The sequence below is a fragment of the Cheilinus undulatus genome, linkage group 18 (assembly GCF_018320785.1).
Source record: "Cheilinus undulatus linkage group 18, ASM1832078v1, whole genome shotgun sequence".
In the NCBI taxonomy this organism is placed as follows: Eukaryota; Metazoa; Chordata; class Actinopteri; order Labriformes; family Labridae; genus Cheilinus; species Cheilinus undulatus.
The window spans coordinates 39,209,140-39,228,534 of NC_054882.1; the positions used below are offsets into that span (position 1 = coordinate 39,209,140).

Sequence of the window (19,395 nt, forward strand, 5' to 3'; positions counted from 1 at the left end):
AGTAATTATGCCCATTTTAAACTGTAATTCTGTTTGCTTTCTGAACTGTTCACTAAGCTCATGTAGCAGTAAATCCCAGTCTTATTTCTGTGTTTCCTCCAGCTCTCTCTGAACGATGAAGTCTGAGCCAGGAAGACAGGCTAGCTGGCAGCCGACTGTAACCTGACCACATTTAAATCTCTGCAGCTAATTTGATGGCCCCAACTTGCCCATTCTTGCTCTTGTAACCCCCTCCACTTCATCAGTCTGCATAGCAAGCCAGCAGTGGAGGAATGTGTTCTTGAAAACATGGTGGAAGTTATTCCGCTCCTCCCTCCTTGTTCTCCCCCTCTCCCTCCTGTAAATGGGCCAGAACAATGCACAGCGGGTTGAACAGCTGTCAAAACAGCCGTCCTCCTTGAGATGGAGTGCCACCTCCCTGCACAAGTGGTATCTGATGAGCCAGGCTGCCCTCGTCATCTAATGGAGGCCTGGCAACAAAACACAAACACAATAAAATAACAAGTTCCAGTGTTAATGTGGAGTAGCTGTAATAAAAGCAAAAATATCTCTAGTTTCTACTGCGTTTATGTTTGGTTTACCTGCTCATGCACAAAGCTTTAGCTTCAATCTGGAGATTTACCCAAATTTCAGCAGAGTGTAGAAAACCTTTTGAAAATGCACTTCTAAAATGTGTCTACCATATGTGGGCTGTGTGGAAAAGAGGCCTCAGATTTGACCACGGAGTGTAGGTGCTTGACTTTCTTTTTCATTTTTTGTCATTATTTAGCCTCCTTAGCTAGTGATGGTTAAACACAGACAGAGATGAAAAAAGATAGAGGCTTAACTTGGAACAATTGTAACAGGGCTGGGATCATACCAGGAACATAAGCAGCATGGGGGATATTCTGTCTTTATAAGGTTACCAAGGACCTGGTTGGAGAGGGCTACAAGGCCTAGAGCTAACTGGAGTATTTCTAGGGCTATAGTAACCAATATTTAACCTGCCTGGTGTAATTTACAAACACAAATTCTGTCCTGCAGCATACAATATATGAGATGAACTGAAAGTAAGTTCACAGGGTGGGACATAAAGATAATATTTCAGAGTCCAGAAGGCCTTCTTTTCCCTCTCCCCTTGGGCTGAGGGCGCCAGTTGGTCTTGCGCTTGGGCGTAATGTTACACCCAACACCGAGCCAGAAGCTACGACTGACTTAAAGTTTTACCCTGTGCACCATCTGGGCTTAGGCTCTGTTCAGTTACGCCTGGGTGTAACTAGTATGCCTAGGATGGAGTAGGCGTGACTTTAAAAAGTCTGATGAGCATGTTAAGGCCAAGTGTAGCGATGGCTGTTATATGCTGTGCTTGGTGCACTCAGTGTAAAGGTCAGCCTAGAAGTCGTAGCAACATCGGATTCAGGAGCCTTCTCTCTCTCTTTCACACACTCTACTGCCAACTAGACTAGAGATTGAAGCCAATGCAGAAGTGCAAAACATTGCAATACCCCAAGTGTCCACTTGAGGCTGGCTGCAGGATCACCGGTCACCTGTGAAAAAAAATTGTTTAAATGATATTTAGGAAAACCTTACTATAGACTGATTTGCGTGTCTCCTTAGCTGACAGGAAGTGGGTGGCCTGTTAGGTTGATCCAACGTTCGGTTGAGACCGGGATTTCAATATAGAAGCCTGCACGGATTGGCTTCAAGAGCTGTTTGAGTCCGCCTATTGTAAACAGACGGCTCACGTCACATGGGGTTTGTCCAATTCTTTCGACAGTCTATGGTTTGTGCATAAACACTTTTCTATTTATTTGTTTAATTCTGTCAGGAACTTAGACTTGCATTCAGCAAGAAAGGGAACTAAAACTGGATATAAAAATGAACACCAGGTGCTGTCAGTGAAGCATCGTAAACTACAGATAACACCTGCTGTTTCTGAAGATCAGGATTTTGTTACATTGCCTTTATGTGTGGCGACTGTGACTCCGTTTTATAATCCGAAGGTTGTAGTTTCCAGCTCTTACAGTCATGTTCTTGGGCAACTTAACCCCAGTTTACTCCCGCTGGGTAGTGTAAAAAACGGGTATGGAAGTGTATGAATGGGATTAGCTTATACTGCTGGCCATACTACTTCTAATACTACTTCTAACACTAACACTAATACTAATACATCTTCTCCATAGCAACTTCTGCCATTAGTGAATGAATGTGTGTTTGAATGGGTTTGAATGGGCAAGTGTGAACTGCAGTGTAAATGTGCTTTGAGTAGTTGGAAGACTAGAAAAGTGCCATACAGGCTCAAGTCCATTTACTGTTCAATTAGGGCATTTGTCCTTACTGTAGGATACATGCTGCATTTCGGCCAATAATCTCACGTTGTTTGCCTAATCATATATTATGCAGCATAACATGTTTGGCGTCAGGCTCTGACTTAATCATTCCTCACTGATTTTTTTACATACAGAATGGAGGAGTGATAAGATAACAGCTTAAACCTCCAGTCAGAGCCAACAGGTGGATGCTGGGGTGGAGGAGGGTTGAAGATGAGAGCGCAGTGCTGATCCAGGGCAGAGCAGAGGAAGAGACTTAAATACGGAGCTTAAATAAACCACTAATTTAGGAGGATGGGATTTGATTAAGATGCATGTCAGGTGTGAATCATTGCACTCATGATTATCGACAGAAATAACTCACAGGCTTGGTTTCATTTCTCTTTGGGAGGTTGAGGCTCTGTAGAGCAAAGCATGTTTTTGACTAAATAAGGATGACTTAGATGGATTGAGGATGAATATCTACAGTGGTAAGATGTAGGCCTCCACGTTCAGCATAGTTATTCACAGTTTGATCTCAGTGATAACCTAAACAGCAGCTGAACAAACCCCATCGCTCTGTCTCACTACCGTGTTTGTCTGTGCGTTTGTGTCCGCTCGTCTCTCATTCTCTGTTTAGTCACAGCTGACAGATTGGAGGAATAAATATGTCATCTAACAAAAACAATCATAAACTGCAGAGATACTAGACTAGCTCAGGTTTTAGATTTGTTTACAGGCCTAAACTGTCACTGTCAGCTCATTTAAACAATCCAATCAGTTAACATGTGCACTGAAAAGAAGTGTGCCATGTTTCAGGACTCTTACCAGACTCTGTTCCTGTTGACTTGGATGTGATTCAATGTAGATGTGATGTTTTGTTCATAGTGTTACCTGAGCATCACAGAGTCATCTCTGTGAATTTGTACATTTAGGCTGGTAAACACAGACAATGGTTGTGTGTGCGATTTTGTGGCTGATCATCTAAGAAACCTATGAACACTTCCATGTGTTATGATGTTGAATTCCTAAGACCCTGCATGCACATATGAGGACATAACATTCTGGCAATCCCACAACATAATGACAATTTCTACTATAAGAATTTTTAAAAAATTGTCTGGACTGTCCACCTGAGTTCAAGAAATTCACTTGAATTACTGGGAGAATTTGCTATGAAATTTTCAGGAATTTTCATAGATATTTTTAGGAACGTATCTTTGAAATTTTCAAGAATTTTGAAGGAAAATTTGGAATATTTTTATATATTTTTGAAGGCTTTATTTGAAGTGTTTTTGCAGTGAAATTTTTGAGTATTTGCAGGAAAAAAATTTAAACATTTTTATCTTTGGAGACAATTACAGGCAATATAGGCTTTATGATAGAGTTTCTTTAAAACATTTGAGGAATATTTGAAGACATTTTGGGGTGTCTTTTTGGGGGATAATTTTTTGAGAATTTCATTATTTGTGGGCTAATATGGTAAATGTATTTGTAGATTTTTGGGGAATTTTATTTTAAATTTTTGGGGAAAATTTGCCCAAATGTTTTTTTGTTATGCTCATAAAAACTTGTGAAATTAATATTTTTAGATTGGGGAGTTTTATTGGGAATTAGGAAGCAGGGTATCCTTTGAAATGTTTAGAAATTAATGGAACATTCAGGGATTTTCTTTGAAATGCTTGGAAGAATTTTCCATCATTGTTCAGAAAAACATGGGGAATATACACTGCCTGACCCATAAAAAAGTCGCTACCAAAAAAAGGTCACACATTCTAATATTTTGTTGGACCGCCTTTAGCTTTGATTACAGCACGCGTTCGTTGTGGCATTGTTTTGATAAGCTTCTGCAATGTCACAAGATTTATTTCCATCCAGTGTTGCATTAATTTTAATATTGATGATGGAAGAGTCTGACCACTGTGCAAAGCCTTCTCCAGCACATCCCAAAGATTCTCAATGGGGTTAAGGTCTGGACTCTGTGGTGGCCAATCCATGTGTGAATATGATGTCTCATGCTCCCTGAACCACTCTTTCACAATTTGAGCCCGATGAATCCTGGCATTGTCATCTTGGAATATGCCCGTGCCATTAAGGTAGAAAAAATCCATTGTTTAAGAAATGAGAAGTTACTCATTTCATCAGCTGGGGTTAAATAACTTTTGCCCGCTGAAAGATAATCGCCTATGCAGTAATTATCCAATAAGAGGCTCGTACCTATTTCCTTAGTTAAATCCAGGTAGTAACTTCTTTTTTTGGCTATGCAGTGTATTTGAGCATTTTGGGGAAATTTTTGAAAATATATGTGGAATTTTGGAGACATTTTTAATAAATGTAGGCTTTGTGATAAAGTTTCATTCAACCTTGAAGAAATTTTGGGTTTGGGTGTTTTTTATGGGAAATTCTGAAAATATGTTTCTGAATTTTTACAATAAATTTTAGTTCTCTGAATTTTGAGGATTTTTATGTTATTGGACTTTGGTCAAAATCAATTCCTGTCAAAGACAAGGTGAAGCTTTTAAACTGATCAGGTCCCAAATGATCCCAAATAAGTGGGAGAAACTAAAAGTGCATTCTAAACAAAAGCTCAGGTCTCAGGAGGTTAAGCACAGACTGAAGAAGTGATTTTACTTTTAGATTAGGCTGCTCAGGAAAAATACTGAAAGAGAATTCTCTTTTATTACGATCTTTGAATATCTGCAGAGAGATAATGCACCACTGGAAAAACTAGTGACTGACTAACTTGGTTTAACATAGAGACACTGAAACAGAGACAGACTGATGAATACATAAATATTTACACTTGCGTAATCATTTTGCATTCCTCCTCTTTGGCCTTTTCCTCCAGAGGTACCCAGGATCACCTCAGAACCCCAGGATGTGGATGTTACATCAGGAAACACCGTCTACTTCACCTGCAGAGCCGAAGGCAATCCTAAACCACAGATCATCTGGCTGAGGAACAAGTGAGACTTTCAATGCTAAGAACACTGACAACTTACTACCACCACAGTTTTCAGCTAGTTTCTGTTGGAACATGTGAATTTAATTCCCAAAAATATTGAAATTAAGATTACTAAACAAGCTGTGTTTCTACGGAAGTTATATGTTGTTTTTGAAACTCATAGACTGTAGACTCCCTGATTTATGTGCTCTGATATGTTTCACTTTGCCCTGCTGACAGCAATGCTCTAAATATGCGAGATGACAGTCGTCTCAACCTGCTGGAGGATGGGACTCTGATGATCCAGGACACCAGGGAGACAGACCAGGGTGTCTATCAGTGCATGGCCAAAAATGTGGCTGGAGAGGTCAAGACTTCACAAGTCACTCTGCGATATTTTGGAGCTCCCTGTAAGTTTTTACGTGTGTCTAGCTCATAACAGGAAACTAAAGTATTTACAGCCCAGATGCCACAAAAGTTGGGGCACTGTGTAAGATAAGAATGGGACAACATTCCTCATTCTTAGCACATGCACAGTCAACACTGCATATGTGTCAATTGTCAAAAATCAGTTGTCTTTAGGTTGAATATATTAATTACACCGTGTACCAAATTATAATGCAAAATGAATCTGGTATGATAAACATTTAATTTTTTGTTTTTTAATGAATCTCATGGATGTTATTGTGTCTCAGGGCTCTTTGGATCACTGAAATCAATCTCAGACACCTGTGATCATTAGCTTGCCAGGTGAGCCCAAATAAAAGGAAAACTACTTAAGAAGGATGTTCCACATTATTAAGCAGGCCACAGGTTGATCGTGATCATCGTACTGTGAAAAAATTTGTGGCTGATTCAGAGCACAGACAGGTTCATGCAGAATAAAGGTATAAAGAGGAAGGTTTCTTTCTGCCAGACAAATTCATCAGATTAAGAGAGCAGATGCTAAAATGCCATTACAAAGCAGCAAACAGGTATTTGAAGCTGCTGGTGCCTCTGGAGTCCCACCAACCTCAAGGTGTAGGATCCTCCAGAGGCTTGCAGTTGTGCATAAACCTACTATTCAGATCCTCCCTAACCAATGCTCACAAACAGAAGCAGTTGCAGTGGGCCCAGAAATACATGGAAACTCATTTTCAAACAGTCTTGTTTGCTGATGAGTGCCGTACAACCCTGGATGGTCCAGATGGATGGAGTAGTGGATGGTTGGTGGATGGCCACCATGTCTGAATACTGTGACGACAGCAAGGAATGGGGGTGGAGTCATGTTTTGGGTGTAAATTATGGGGGGAGAGCTGGCGGGCCCTTTAGGGTCCCTGATGGTGTAAAAATGACCTCAGCAAAGTATATAGAGTTTCTGACTGACCACTTTCTTAAGTTTTACAAAAAAAAGAACCGTGCCTCCTGTAGCAAAATGATCTCAATGCATGACAATGCACCATCTCATGCTGCAAAGAACCCCCTGTGTCATTGGCTGTTATGGGCATAAAAGGAGAGAAACTCATGGTGTGGCCCCCATCCTCCCCTGACCCCAACCCTGTTGAGAACCTTTGGAGCATCCTCAAGCAAAAGATCAATGAGGGTGGGAGGCAGTTCACATCAAAACTGCAGCTCTGGGAGGCTATTCTGACATCTTGCAGAGAAATTCCAGCAGAAACTCTCCAAAATCTTACAAGTTCAATGGATGCAAGAATTGTTAAGGTGATATCAAAGAAGGGGTCCTATGTTAACATGGAACTTGTCCTGTTAAGATGTTTTCGATTGAAATAGCTTTGATTTCAGTAAATATGACCTCCTAATGCTGCAAATTCAACAAATGACCATTTTCAGTTCTTTACAATATGAAATGTTCTGAAACTCTGTTATGCATAATAATGTGGAACAGTACATTTTGAGTTTTTTATTTTTGAAAAAAATATAGTTATCAGTGGGAGGTTTGTTCAATAAAATCTGAATAATGCAGGCTGATGACTTAAAAAATTATACCGACTGACATTTGCGTGGACTATTTAGGAAATTCAGAGAAAAATACCATTTGCATAATAATTTGGAACGCAGTGTACAGTCAAATCTCACACCCTGTTTTTATTTTTGTTGCATTCCCTGTACAACCCATACTCTGTTTTATATATAGGGATATGCAATGCACTGTAAAATTGACGCTCAAGTTGGGCGTTCTTTCTCTCACACCATCCAGGTCAACCAAAACAAATCTACAGTCAGGGTGGGACAAAATACTGCAATTGCAGTATGGCAGTATAGTAAAGACTTAGGTGAAGCCTAAGTCAGGGCCTAGTTGTTGAATGAACAAGTGATGTGCCTTGTAAGGGACATTTTCTCTTTAATCATGTATGGTGATTGTCATTATCTGATTGTCTTGCAATATATTGATTTTAACAGAAATGCTCTATCCTGATATTATCTCTATCATGGCACATATGTCTTGTATCATGTCTGTAAGACTCAAGACTGTGCTTAAAGTGGCTATAAAATGAATCTATCATGCAAAGGTAGGTGAATTGATCTGGCCTTGTGCACTTCAGTATGTTTTTATGAAGCCAGACACAACAGTGTTTGGTTTTCCTCCAAATCCAGAAGGCAGATATTCACTGAGGACAGCTGAAGGGCACAAACTTACGAAGATGAAGCTCTTGTAAAAACATTTCTTTCATTTTTCCTTCCAACAGAATTTTGCTTATGCAACCTTTATCCAGCGTAATGTAAGATGGGTAAACATTGTTGGTTTGTAGAACATGGAGATTGGCTTTGAAAGGGGAAATATATAGAGTTTTCACACAGCAATTTCTAAATAGTGTAGATGCAGCGATTGTTTGATTACAATAGGTGGACTCAAACAGCTTCTGAAGCCAATCCACGTCAGCTTCCATATTGAAATCTCTGTCTCAACTGAACGTTAGATCAACCTAACGACCCACCCACTAAGCCGAACTTCCTACCAGCGAGCTAGCTTTCTGGTTGACAGAAACGTAGCCTCTGTCTGACAAGCTTTCTGTTAATCAAATAAGACGTACCAATCAGTGCTCAATTAGGTTTTTCCTAAATATAATCCAAACAATTGTGGTACAACACATGAAGACAATAGCTAATGAGACGTTCGGTTTTTTGAACCAGGCTGTAAACCAGTTTATTTCTAGTGTAAAAACGGCTTTTAACAGGTGTTCAGAAGACTCTTCCGGTGTTCCTGCAGCCAGCCTCAAGTGGACTTTGCAATTTTTTGCACTTCCGCTTTGGCTTCATTTTTCAGGACCGGAGGTTGCCGCTTGGTAATAACTCTAATTACTCAAAGATGTGTGAAAAAACATTTGCAATGCTGCCCTTCTTGTAGAGCTTGATTAATTACAGTAACTTAAGAAATCCCTTCAAATTGAGTGACTGTGAGAGTTGTTACTATTCATCTTCCACTCAGGTTGCAGTGGTGGGAACTGATGGGTTTTAAGAATATCACAGAGCAGCCCATCGCAAGCAGTTGTGATCTGGAGTAACCTTGCAAAGCAGATGGATTCGCCTGTTTCTATGTTTCTCACGAGCGAATCCATCTTGTAATGCTCCCGTCTGAACTGTTTGGGCCCAGTTAGAAAGTGACAGGACCAGTCAGCAACGAGGAGCAGTACTTTCGGGCACGGCGGAGTCGTGACACAAGCAAGCAGCAACAAGAGGCCAGTGCAATTACGGCGGAAGAGATTAGTGTGGATGCTGCTAAAGCACCAGTTTTATCAGAACTTGACGACATTTCTTCGTTAAAAGAAGAACAAAGAACAGCAGTGAGTTGTTTTCTTTTAAAAAATTACAAAAGTTGTGTACTGACATGTCTACAGTCGCCATGGTTCATGTTATGCAGTTCTCTATGGAGTTTACTCCTCAGTAGGGGTGTGCCTCATTAACGGCTATGTCACGTGTTTTGTTGCTCTCATTGGCCCGTAAAGATGTGACAGACAGAACGTTCATCCAATCGCCCTCCAGGTTTTTTTTTTTCAAAGGCTCTGCCCTTTCCCAAACGCCATCTATGAGAGGTTTTCCAGATGGATGTGTGAAACATATCCATCTGTCATGTCAGGTTAGATTTGGAGTTCATTTCATTACAAATCTTTGATCTGAACTGAGCAAAGCTTCTTGTTAAAGTTATTATTACCAGTAACACTGTACAATTTAGTTTGACTCATAAGCTCATGTTAGCTGTACAAAAATTCTGTAATATATTTCTGTTAGCAGGTGTTTGCACTTAGAAGCGCTGAATATAATCTCAGTGTTCAGCAGGTCAAATTACTGGGATGTCCCTCTGAGTCTGAGACCAAAACTTCATGAGAAACTTTCCCTCCGAATCCTTACCAACACACATGAACAGATCCAGAACATCCTGTCCTTTGTCTCTGTCATTTATTTCCTCTGTCGTCTGCCTGATACAAACACACGCTTAAACTTAAACTTAACTCTCACATCACTCACTCAAAGTGATAAATATCTGTCACAGGGGGAGATAAGCACGCCTGTCACTAGTTGACCTTCAGGTCAACATCGGGTGACAAACGGTTGAAACGATGACCTGTCGTTAAGGACGGTTTTCTGGAAGCAGATGTTGTGCGTTTCCTGTCCCTGTGTAATTGTAAACTCCAGGCCTCTCACTGTGTACATATTTCCTCTGACTCCACTGTAATCACTGTCCAAATAAGGGCCGGACTCAGCCTGGTGTTGTGATCCACACAGGAGGTTGTTTTGGCAGAAGTCACAAATAAACAAAGGGGATGTTTGGGCATAAATTGACCATTCAAGAGCACACGTGTGTTTTTCAGTACCTCGCCTTCCAACAATTTCCCAACTCAGATGCAAGTTTCCTCACAACCAACAGTTGCTCCAACCACAAACCCAGATAAAAAAATCCCGTCTCACCTAATTAATCTCACCCAATTCCCATGTCTCCCCCCTCTCTCCCTCCTTCTCCTCCAGCTCGGCCAAGTTTTGTGATTCAGCCACAGAACACCGAGGTGCTGGTGGGGGAGAGTGTGACCCTTGAATGCAGCGCTACGGGCCAACCTCAGCCTCGGGTTTCCTGGACGAAAGGTGATAGGACCCCCCTGCCGAACGACGCCCGTATCAACATCACCCCCTCTGGAGGACTTTACATCCAGAACGTGGTCCAGGCTGATGGAGGACAGTACACATGCTTTGCCTCCAATAATGTTGATACCATACATGCTACTGCTTTTATCATTGTACAAGGTAAGAATAAGAACTCATTTTTCTCTGTTTGCTCTTGGAAACTGGAATCATTACCTATAAAAAAAGCCAAATAATATGCTCTTGATTGATTTATGGGGATTTTTTTTGGCATTTAAATGTGTAAGATTTTTAACATATCTCATATCCTGTGGTAGACATTCAAAGTTTGTTTCTTTGTTACCAACTCAACTTTGCTGACCTGCAGTTTTCTTCAAGCAAAATAGCTGGGACAGAGTCGGTTTGTGCTGCCATGTGTCCTTATGCTGTTATAATTCAGGCTGTAGCAATAATTTACTTCCCCTTTGTCTCCAGCTATTCCCCAGCTCACTGTCACCCCACAGGACCAGTCAGTCCTGGAGGGCCACACAGTGGACTTCCCCTGTGAGGCCACTGGTTACCCCCAGCCTGTGATTGCCTGGACACGAGGGGGCAGTCCATTACCCCTCGACCGCCGCCATGTGGTCCTTTCTTCTGGTACTCTCCGTATCACCCGAGTGGCTGCCCATGATGAGGGCCAGTATGAGTGCCAGGCGGTCAGCCCTGTGGGGACTGTACGCGCCGCTGTCCAGCTCAGCATCCAGCAGAGAGGTGAGAGTGCAGGGTGAAGCCTTAATGAAGTAATGAAAAGACATCATAGGTTGTACTTAACATAATGTTTAAATACGTTTTTGAGATATTTTTAAACCTGGGCCCTATTTTCATCAATTTTTATATGTTTTAGGCATCCTACATCTTGAAATTGTCATGTTGTGGTGAATCCAGCCCACGTAAAAGGCAGTCTTGAGCTTGTCACTAGATAAATGAGATTAGGTGAAAACCTAGTATATGGCTGACCGCAACTGTCTGGGATGCCTGATGGAATGCCTGACTAGTTTTTCGGGTGCGTAATTGTGCTATCCCGTAGTCTGTGGGTTGAGAATTGAAGGATCCCCTAAAGTTTAAAAAATAAAGCCCTGTTGGCAATGAACAGCTAGCTTGACACACGACATGGATTGTTTCATATATCCATTGCATGAATACACTACTGCTCAAAAGTTTGGGATCACTTGGAATTCATCTTGGATTCCATGGAAAAACTCATGAAATCAGTCTGAATGGGAAATACAGCAAATAACTGGACATGCTAACATGGTCAGAGTTAGAATAATGATTTTCATGAAAAATGTTCTTTGAACTTTGCCTTCATAGAAAAAACACCTTTTACAGCAATTACAGCTGTGCAGACCTTAGGCATTCTAGCTGTCAGTTTTTCAAGGTAATCTGATGAGATTTCTCCCCATGCTTCCTGGAGCATCTCCCACAACATGGATTGGCTTGAGGGAGTCTCCCTTTGTACCACACAGTCAAGCTGCTCCCACAACAGCTCAATAGGGTTCAGACCTGAAGACTGTGCTGGTCATTACAGTCAGAATCTTGGCTGACTGCTTATTCTTTAAATATTTCGTAGACACTTTGGAGGTGTGTTTTGAGTCATTATCCTGTTGTAGGATGAAAATGGCCCCAAGCATGGCATTTCAAAATCTTGTGATAGCTTTCCTTCCCCAAGATCCCTTCCACTCTTTACAAATCTCCTATTTTACCACCTCCAAAGCCCCCCAGACCATCACACTGCCTCCACCTCTCTGACTGATGGTTTTATCCACCGTTCTTGCATCTTTTCATTTGTTCTGGGTCTCAAAATATGCTCTTCTGTTCAATCCAAAGACCTCAAACTTGGACTCATCCGTGCACAACACCTTCTTCTGGTCTTCCAGTGTCCAGTTTTTTTGCTCCCTTATTAGTAAAATGGTTTTTAGCTGTGCAACATGATTAACTTGGATTAGCAGCCATGCTAGGAGACTGATGCAGAGGACTGACAGTTGCTGATAACTGTTAGTGAACTGCATGAAAATGAATGTTATGCTTGATTAATTTCTGACTTCTCAGAGAAGCCCAGTGAGCCGGCTCAAATTTGGGTATAAAAGGTGAATTCAGTTTAAAATTCCTCATTCCTGTTCAAAATGGTAAAATGTAGAGAGCTCACTGAAAATGAGAGTCCCCATTAAAGCACTTTATGATGCTGGATGGTCTCTGAGACAAATATGACAGGTGGTCTAATAAATTTGTTAAGCACTGTATATTCCATATTAGTCTGGAAAAGCTCCCATTCAAAGCGTTTGGGAAGGGCAGAACTTTTCAAAAGTTCTTGAAAGGTAATTGGAGGAACGACAGCGACAAGACAAAATAACGTGCACATGCACTACTCTTGAGCTGCCGTAGATTTGTTAATGGTGGAGTGGAGCTTCTCTGTCAATGAAACTGATGCCAGGCTGATTGGCGGATGTGCAAAACATCTTCTCTGCCAAGACAAGCTTTGTGTGGCTCTAAGCTCAAGGAAATGTGAACCAGTTCTGATTAAACTGCCGCTTTCCACGGCTACATCCTAGCTAACAGCTACCGTGGAAACAGCTAATGGATAAAACAGCCTACCCCACCCATAATGATCCCAAATCTCTGCAAAAGCAGTCAGGGGGAAGGGCGTAAACATCTTTTCTGTCACGAAAAGCTGTCACTGTTGCTCTCTGCCCTTGTTTTGATAAAGACACATTGTCCAGTTATGACAAAACTGCTGCTGTGGCAAAGTTTGAGTTAGCAGCAATTGTAGACAAACCGCTCACACGATAACTAACCCTTTCCCCCATAACTATCACATACTCATGCTGAAGCAGGTAGGAAGAAAGGCAAAAACATCTTTCACTTCATGGAAATCTTTAAGTTTTGTTTTATTTTTTATTTCATAGGATCAGTTCTAGTTAAAACTTGCGCTATGCTAAAGCTAATCACCACACTGGAGGTAGCCATTACAGAGAGCTTTGAGTACAGCTAAACCCCGCCCATAGCGCAGCTCTGCACGGCTCTAAGAGTATAGTAACTACACCGCTTTCCACATTATTCTGCAAATTACATTTTTCTCTTGTTTTCCTAAATATTAATGCAAATGACAGAATATTTTTCAAGTCATCAGCCATTAGAGCATAATTCAAATGTTTTTGAACAAACTTTATAATTATAACCATTATATTTTTTTTAGATAAAAACTTCAAAATGCACTGTTCCACATTATTAAGCAGACCACAGGTTTCAGCAATTTGGGAAAGAAAAAGGATCTCTCTGCTGCCGGAAAGTGTCAAATAATGTAATGCCTTGGATAAGGAATGAAAACATTTCATGAAAACTTCATCGTGATCATCGTACTATGAAGAAATTTGTGGCTGATTCAGAGCACAGACGTGTTTGTGCAGATAAAGGCATAATGAGGAAGGTTTCTGACAGACAAATTCATCAGGTTTATAGAGCAGCTGCTAAAATACTGACAATTGAAGTCAGAATTGTCAGTATTTATTGAATGAACTGTTATGTTGTTGGATGCTCTCAGGCACTTTGTGTAGTGTTACAGACTCTGTATTTTCCATAATCGTGATGTTTGTACGTCAGTGTATGTTTGAGCTGTGTATGTTGCACTACTGCCCAAGGCAAATTTCCCCTCGGGGACAATAAAGTATATCTTATTTTATCTTATCCTATCTTATACCATTACAAAGCAGCAAGCAGGTATTTGAAGCTGCTGGTGCCTCTGGATTCCCACTGACCTCAAGGTGTAGGATCCTCCAGAGTCTTGGAGTCATGCATAAACCTACTATTCAGCTACCCCTAACCAATGCTCACAAGCAAAAATGGTTACAGTGGGCCCAGAAATACATGAAAACTCATTTTCAAACAGTCTTGTTTACTGATGAGTGCCATGCAACCTTGGATGGTCCAGATGGATGGAGTAGTGGATGGTTGGTGGATGGCCACCATGTCCCAACAAGGCTGCGACGTCAGCAAGGGTGTGGCGGAACCATATTCTGGGCTGGATTCATGAGGATTGAGCTGGTAGGCCCCTTTAGGGTCCCCGAAGGTGTGAAAATGACCTCGGCAAAGTATTGAAAGTTTCTGACTGACCACTTTCTTCCATGGTACAAAAAGAGGTATAGTGCCTTCTGTAGCAAAATTTCCTTCATGCATGACAATGCACCATCTCATGCTACAAAGAATACCTCTGTGTCATTGGCTGCTATGGGCATAAAAGGAGAGAAACTCATGGTGTGCCCCCCATCCTCCCCTGACCTCAACTCTGTTGAGAACCTGGAGCATCCTCAAGCTAAAGATCTATGAAGGTGGGAGGCAGTTCACATCAAAATAGCAGTTCTGGGAGGATATTCTGACATCCTGCAAAGGAATTCCAGCATAAACTCTCCAAAAACTCACAAGTTCATTGGATTCAAGAATTGTGAAGGTGATATCAAAGAAGAGGTCCTATGTTAACATGGAACTTGGCTTGTTAAGATGTTTTTGATTGGAATAGCTTTTGATTTTGGTTAATATGACCTCCTTATGCTGAAAATTCAACGAATGACCGTTTTCAGTTCTTTACGACCTATAAAATCTTTTAAAACTCTGTTGTGCTTAATAATGTGGAAAAGTGCATTTTGAGGTTTTTATTTTTGAAAAAATAATGGTTATCATTATAAAGTTTGTTCAAAAACATTTGAATTATATTCTAATGGCTGTTGACTTGAAAAACATTCTTACTGTCATTTGCATTAATATTTAGGAAAATCAGAGAAAAATGTAATTTGCATAATAATGTGGAAAGCGGTGTAACTCAGTCAGGCAGGCAGTCACGTACAGACCCATGTGTAGGGCTGACCCCGGGGGTTAGCCAAAACTTAACTGTTCACTAGATATAGTGCAATTAAGCACAACACAGGCGTCTCTGCAGCGACTTTCTCAATCTCTACGCAGAAGCAAACCGGCTGTCCTTTTTCCACACATCCAGAATATTTCAAGTTTGTCCAAAGTGACATGAACTGTTAAATCCAAGTCGTGCCTGCTCCAGGTACCAAAATGGGTTTCTCAAAACCAGGATACGGGTATGTCCTGTCTCCTGAAAATTTTTAGCTGTACAAAGAGATACCAGGATACTCAAAAAAACAGACAGAAACAGGAATTCTCATGTCATCTGGCAGTTGAAGCAACCTTCAGAGCATTTCCCAACAACATATAGCAATTATCCCTAAAAAAGACCAGGAAAAATTAAAGAATAGCACCATGGTTTAAGGTACTAGAATAACCCAAAGATTACATTATAAGAGTGCTGATTGCACTGCAGACTGCTCTGAAAGCTAATCTGTTCTGAAGACAGCCAACTGAAAAATGGGACTGAAACAGGTCTTTCACAAACATGCTGTTAGTGTGGCTGCTGAAAGCTCTCTTCAAACACAGCATGCTTGTGAGGGAGGTAAAGATGGAAGAGGAGGAGAAGGAGGAGGAGGAGGGGAGTGCTAGGTGGTAAAATGTTGAGAGGGTGGGAGTGGTGCAGCATTCTTCATTCACGGCTAATTTGTTGTTTACACACACGAGCCTGGTATTAAGCTAATGCAGCGTATTTAAACTCTTACAGCTGAAAGACATAGGTTATCTGTTCAATCAAGCTCTTTATTTTTGCGTTCATAAATGCAGTTTTTTGTGTACTGATTAATTGCTGCATAAACATGCTCCCATGAAATTATTGCAGAGTTTTTTCACAGTGTGTTACTTGTGTGCAGATGGCTGTGTTTGTGTGTGAGAATTAAATTACAGGCTTGGCATATCATAGGAAAACATGGCAGTCTGTAATCCTGTGATGACACCATGTTTTTCCATGTAGTAATGGTTGTTAACATGGCTCAAAGTACACGTTTCATCATGGCCCCACACTGTAAAAAAGCTTCACAAGCCCACAACCATGCTACCTGTTCACGCTGATAGCAGCTTTATGCAGACTGCTTTGTTAAGGAAGAGAAGAAGAAAGTGAAAGCAGGGATTAACTGGATGTGTAGCTTGTCTTCTTTCAACAGATATGTCAGTATGTCTGTGACATAGTGTACTGTTTTCTAGTTGCTGTGGTAAATATGTGCAGCAGACTGCCTGCGGCTTAATGCTGTGTACCGTACCCCACAATGAACCCTGTGTTTTACAAAGTTCAACTTTGATTTAGAGCCTGTTAATTAGTGTCAGACATGTATAAAACTGCTTCCCACTCGAGTTTATGTTCTCAAACTCTGGGGGTTTTCCCATGGCCAGGTTGTTCATTGCTCCCTGCTCTATGGGAATCACAAAAGTATATGGATGTTATTTTTTGGCCAACCTTCTCCAACACAGTGTTCAACATTGTGTGTAAAGCCAGTAATCAAGTTTCAATATTAATTTCCTACAACTATGAAAATATGTTCATTAAGATCAAACAATTACCCTGAGCTCACCTTTCTTACTCTTACAGCAGAGCGTGTGCTCTGCCCCTCCTACCAAAACAGCTCTCTCTTTAATTTAAGTGAGGAGCAGAGGGAGACATGGCATAGATTAGGATTTTTGCAGGCTGCATGGCAGCCTAGGGGTAAGCGCTGTTGCCTCGCAGCAAGAAGCAAAAACATGCTCATTAGGTAAATTGCTGACTCTAAATTGGCTGTAAGTGTGAATATGAGCGTGTCTGGTTGTCTGTCTCTTTATGTCAGCCCTTTGATTGACTGGGGACCAGTTCAGGGTGTACCCTACCTCTCGCCTAATGACAGCTGGGACCGGCTTCAGCCCCCAACGGCCCCCAATGGGATAAGCGGTATAGAAAATGGATGGGTGGAGGATTTTTGCAGTAATCAGACATTTCTGTTGTGTGTGCATAGTGTAGTGAAGATGCAATTTGACTAATTCAGACTGTGTATGTTAATTTGTTAAGCATTTTTATTTATTTAATGCAAACATTATTGTATTTCACACGAAGAACAGCAGATTGACACAAACTGTGAGTTATAGCAAATATACATTTTATCACCAGAGTATCTTTATTTTTCAGAGTGGGCTCACTCACACAAAGCCCAGTTACCCCGTTCTGTGCCTAAGCACATTTGCCCCCTATACCCAGCCTTGGGCATATGCCCGGATTCATTTTATTACGTTTATTCACATGGAAACTGCATTTTGGGAGGCCGTAAACGCTACTCTTTGAAACTGGGTCCCAGAGTGAACAAATCTGTAAACGCTTAGCATTTTGTCTCAATGTGGACAGCCAACCGCGTCTTTCTTGAAACGATTATGTCACACATAGCCCACTTACGCCGCATGCGCTGTCGAACCAAAACAACAATGGCAGATTACGGGGTTGTGTTCGTGCTGCAGAAGCTACTGAGCTTATTATGGCTTTTACAGCAAAATCTGATGCTCATTACCACCACCGAGAACAGCACACACCAGATGTTCTTAAATACACCACCGAGAAGAACCAGAAGGGCAACCAGGAGAAAGTTTGGGGCAGTTTTCTGTAATCTTCTTCTCTCTCTTGGTGCATTTCTGTTGCAGCGTTGCAGCTCCACTTACAGGCTAAGCATTAATACTACAGCATTTTCAGTTGTTTTCAGTTGTTCCTTGCTTACACGGAAATTTCCTGAAACGATCTACATGAGGCGCATTAAGAAAAACCCACCAAAGGACAGATAATCCCAGTCACAAAATGATCTATGATTTTGTTTGTATTATATATGTAATATATAATAAACTGCTCAATGATAAACAAAAATACCATATTAGTTGACAGAGTAGTGTGGGCAGAAATGACGTTAGCTGGTATTTACCGTACTATCAACATTTTTCTGTCTTCGACAACTCCAAATAAAACACAATGGTTGGATTTTATAAGTTTAAGTTTAACAGAAGCTGCAGCTGAGTTAATCTTTTTATGAGAAAATGGGACCATTAGACTCTAGTCTGACATTATGCTGGCTGGTTAGCAAATCGTTCTAATGGTTACACAGAAAACATGACTGCAGCTTTGCTTGGTGACTTGGTGGCTTATTTGAGATGCTTTGATGGGATACTGTCCTTTAACACTCCAGGTTTTCTCCTGTGCAAGGCAGTGCATTGATTTGCATCTATTATATATCATTTTCAAGTTGTATATCCATGCTTGTGCTCATGCACAACTAATCATGCCATGCTGAAGCCCACCTCCTCCATCCACACCAAGGCCAAAGAACTGCATGAGTATAGCACAGAGCACTCAAGCCAATCAGACTGGACTTTGGGGATTAAATGTACCTGGACATGGAATTTCCTAGTACAAGTGCGCCCTAACAGATCCTCCATCTGCTTTAATGAAAACAATGCCCCATCAGACAGATCTAATTGGGTTGACAGGTTTAGGGAAAAAATAGGCCTCTATAAATTTCCTTGACTGTGGTTTGAATTTAGTGACTGCAACTTTAATAGTAAGGTCTCTATTTCTAAACAGAGTGAGTCTTTGGGTGGCAGATTTGGTCATTGTATTATTTGCCAACACATGAAGCAAGTGTTTGTAATTTTCTTTTCAAAAAAGCAATGCCCTCATCTCTCTGGGCTCCACAATGACTTAAAGCTGCTGAAAGTTTTCCTTGTAGTAGAATAAAGACAAACAGAAACTGCAGCACATTAATAATGTAAAAGCTAAGATTAATCCATATCTGCTATGATTGAATGCAGCAATGTACTTTTCATGCTTACTATTTTGAGCAATAGTGTATAATCATTAACACATGCGCATGTGTGTGTGTATGTTTTAACTCATTCAGTAACGCCTGTTTTCACAAATGCTCCAAGGGACCTGACGGTGGAGTCTGGCCAGGACGTCCAGATTCCCTGCAGCGCTCAGGGCCAGCCTCAGCCCGTCCTCACCTGGAACAAGGTTAGATGATAGAGCTGCTGTCGGCTGAGTAAGCTGTTCGTCACCCACTCATTACAGAGGTCATCGGGTTAGAAAAATGATTAAGTGAAGGAGGCAGGGAGTGGAGCAGAAATGTGGTGTAGGGTTAGTTTAGTAATTTAATGCTGAAAATGTCAGAA

The 19,395-nt window shown here is 41.1% G+C and overlaps 1 protein-coding gene across 3 annotated transcripts in view; it reads left to right on the top strand.

Annotated features, from left to right (window-relative positions):
• Positions 1–19,395, top strand: part of LOC121526329 (peroxidasin) — a 133,870-nt gene that overhangs the window by 71,656 nt on the left and 42,819 nt on the right. For all 3 annotated transcript variants that reach the window (XM_041812871.1, XM_041812872.1, XM_041812873.1), the window contains 5 exons: positions 5,137–5,254; positions 5,473–5,642; positions 10,195–10,467; positions 10,780–11,055; positions 19,125–19,237. In XM_041812871.1, coding sequence (XP_041668805.1) covers positions 5,137–5,254; positions 5,473–5,642; positions 10,195–10,467; positions 10,780–11,055; positions 19,125–19,237 — 950 coding nt within the window. The remainder of the gene's footprint in view (positions 1–5,136; positions 5,255–5,472; positions 5,643–10,194; positions 10,468–10,779; positions 11,056–19,124; positions 19,238–19,395) is intronic.